The sequence below is a fragment of the Acyrthosiphon pisum genome, chromosome A2, assembly GCF_005508785.2.
Source record: "Acyrthosiphon pisum isolate AL4f chromosome A2, pea_aphid_22Mar2018_4r6ur, whole genome shotgun sequence".
NCBI lineage: Eukaryota > Metazoa > Arthropoda > Insecta > Hemiptera > Aphididae > Acyrthosiphon > Acyrthosiphon pisum.
The window spans coordinates 16,067,569-16,071,338 of NC_042495.1; the positions used below are offsets into that span (position 1 = coordinate 16,067,569).

At 25.7% G+C, this 3,770-nt stretch overlaps 1 protein-coding gene across 1 annotated transcript in view; it reads right to left on the bottom strand.

Moving 5' to 3' along the window:
- LOC100162864 (putative inorganic phosphate cotransporter) overlaps positions 1 to 3,770 on the bottom strand; it is a 27,404-nt gene extending 23,634 nt beyond the window's left edge. The window contains exon 1 of the mRNA XM_001943304.5: positions 3,616 to 3,770. Within this exon, the coding sequence (XP_001943339.1) occupies positions 3,616 to 3,634 (19 nt within the window). The 5' untranslated portion in view covers positions 3,635 to 3,770. The remainder of the gene's footprint in view (positions 1 to 3,615) is intronic.

Sequence of the window (3,770 nt, forward strand, 5' to 3'; positions counted from 1 at the left end):
AATTTTTATCGTTTCACTATATCAATCGGTACGTTGGACAAAAAATACGTCTAAATTCTTATGTTGCGCGTGTGTTAGACACAGACAGGAAATCACCGCCACCAATCCCCTTAAGAACTCTTTTCAAATGAATTCAGAATACGTATTTAAATATTTGGTGTCATTTGTATTTGAAATACGTATTCGATTCTGTCTTTCAAAAGTATTTGAATATACAAATGGGTACAGTTTATGAGTATTCAAATACTGTACAAGCACCTATTTTTTTATAGTATTTTCAAATCTCTGTAGGTACGTTTATCACAAATGTATAGTTACTTAAAATTATTAATACATATTTAAATTAAATAGTTAATAATTACATTCTTTAATTGGTTCAATAATTTCAGATGGCACACACCTATCATAATATAATTGTCAAGTTAAACTTCAGCGAGGTAGATATGAATTTCAGATATTGTGTCATATTATGCGTATTTAATGAAATCTTAAAAATTCTTATAGAAGTATTATAAAATATTATTTTAAGACCAATTTTTAAAATTGTAATACATGATTTAAAAATATTGTTCTTTGAAACACGACCGTAAAAAGAAAAAAGTATTTAGCATTCTGGATGAAAAAACAAAGAAAAAGAATTTTGAAAGTAATTAAAATACGCTTGTCAAGAAATATTTGAAAAGTATTCAAATACTTAACAAAAGTGGATACTTTAATAATTTTTAAATTAATAAAAAATGTAATATAGTATAAGTAGGTACCCCGTCATTGAATAATTCTGGGTACGCCACTGAACCCATAATCTGATATTGATATAATTTTTGAAATTAATTACTGTATAAGTGATTATTAAGGTTATTATTTTATTAACATTTAACCTTATATAATTCACTGTAATATACTGGCTAGTAGCTATATAAGAACGGTATATTATATTATTTTATAATTTATTTATAATACTAATACTAACTAAAAAAAAAATAAAATATTTATAATTATATGACTATTATTATATTGCGTGTTAATAATAAGGACATACTATACTGTATAATTGAAAATCAGAAAATTTTTATGATTATTTTGTGTCATAATATAATAGCACGGTGTTTAATAAATTCATAATATTAAAATCAGCGTGCTGCAACTACGTCTTGTTTGTTACAGTTACCTACTTGAAAATTTATTTAAAATATTAACATTGTACGTATAGCTATAAATTGTTCCTTTTGTGCTATTTATTGGTATTTCATTTTTAGATTCTGAGCGGAGCGAGGAAGCTAGTGTTTTTACAACGGTGTTTATTTTTTTTTTATCCTGTATATACAGAAGGTCTACCAGAAGGAGTTTTTTGATTTCAACATAATATCAAGATGGTACATTATTAGAGTCATTTTTCTATTTTTTCAATAGTTATTTAATGACATGTGAAAAACTACTGACAAATTCCAAAAAACCACTTAAAATGGGATTTTAATTTCTACCGATTTGCTTATCACCGTAGTAACGAATAAAAATTATAATATTAATTCAACTTAAACGCTATAATAAATAATAAAAATTTAAAAAATCCAGACTGATAAACCGTTTCCGCTCAGAATCGTTTTTCTTATACAATGATATTATATCATTGAATTCAAGTTTAATACAATCCATTATACATTGACCCACTTGTAACCTATTTTACAACAGAGCGACATCCATTTACCCGCTTTTTTTTTAATTTAAGTATGATACAATTCTTGTTTTTTGGTAAAAAGCTTGAACATTTATTACATGGTTCCTCATAATTTGTTCAAATAATATCTATCAATTAAAAAATATTAAAAATACAGTTAAATATTTTTTATGAGCGTCTGAAAATTACATTTTGACGAAATTGGGTATATTTTACTCAAAATTGAACTTGAGTGGGGACTGATTTTCAAAATATATAGTCTAATTTTAAACCATTGCCTATTTATCCCTCGAGCCTATTCACACTGTTTTACATAATATAACATAATGCATATAATAATATTTTGAAAAATAACACCTACAATACATTTTTTTTTTACAAAAACACCAAAATAAAAACTCTTGTTTCACTATTAAGAAATAATAGTTACTCTTGTTCTCTTGTATTGCGTAGGTAATTATTCATCATTGTCATTAATATAGTCATATGGAACACTATATTATGTACCTATATTATGATTAAAATTCAAGTTATATAAAAAACATCGCGAACCAGTTCTTCCTATAAACTTAAATATTAGTATATTATATAACATAACTGTGTATAAGTTAACCTACTCTGAAATATAAAAGCACTATACAACAATATTATAAATCGATTATTATTTAGAATATATAATATTATAATATATTATTACGTATTATATTTAGTTTATTACGTATTTATTAACTGTAGGCATATCAGATTTGTTGATATTATATGCTTTGTTTTTTTAATTAAAATTAGGTATTAGAAATACGTTCGTGCATGATTAATATAATATTATGTAAATTTATGTAAATAATATTATCACAATATTATATTAACTATTAAGTACCTAGGTAGGTACTAGCCGGCAATTTATTTTTCAATCAAAACAAATAAAACATTCAAATGTATTAATTGTCAGTAGGTAAATAAAATACCTACACAACAATTGGAAAGTTACGAAAATTATGTTTAGTAAGTATTATAATTGTTTAAAATTTTCGGTGAAAAAAAAGTGAAAAAAACATAAGTTACGGCACGATTGTAGGATATAAATAGTTTTAAAATATTTAAAACAACTACGCCGTACACAGGAGTTAAAATAATAGATGTAATATTAATGATTTCTTGTTAAACAAGTTTAAAATGTATGTTTATAATAATTTATATGCAAATCGTTTATCGGTGGTTTTTCCAAAAAAACACTTCGTAAGAATCTCGATTTCTTTCAATACACCTTTAAAGGTATCTCATTAAATTTACAGTTATAAAAGGTTTTAGATAGTTTTTAATTTTCTATGGTAAAAATATTGTGTTTTGAACACTCGTGTATATTATAATATTAATATTAGGTATATACCTATTATATATATATTATTGGTGAGAGTTTTAATAATTACCCAGCACTCGCGATAATTTTAAAATTAGGTATAGCAATAAAAAACAAAATTGATTATCTGTATGAAAAATATATTATGTTGTAAAATGAAAAGTTTTTTCGTGGTTTCTTCTTACGATCGTTACCTATATTTATATACATAATACTGTATGATTTCGTATATGAAAACTTGAAAAACCATAAAGTAGCTTTAAAAATGTACTTACGATATTGGTACTTGGTAAGGCTGGCAAGTTAATGATATTTTTTTAACTCAGTTAAGTTAAAAGTTAATACACACTTTTTATTAACTTTTTATAAAGTTAAAAAAAAGTAAATTTTTTTTATAAAACGCTAGCCTACTTAATTTTTTTCCGGGAAAGTGCGGGAGTGCGCGGAGTCAGCTAGGTAGTATAAATATAATATAATGTCTTAACTTCCGCGGTTTATCCAATCCTCTATAATGTCACATAACCTATATATATATACACTATAATATTGTAATATTACCGTTTTTGGTAGTAAAAATACTTACGTTGCCTGTTGGACGGCATCGCGCAAAGCTCTCGCTGTGCCTTTGCGGCCGCACTCTAGAGTCGTACAGACGAGACTGGTCCGTTCAACGGCGTTCTCGACGACGAACCGTCATCGCAGTGGAAACGCGATTGAGATAACCGCGGTATAGATTAA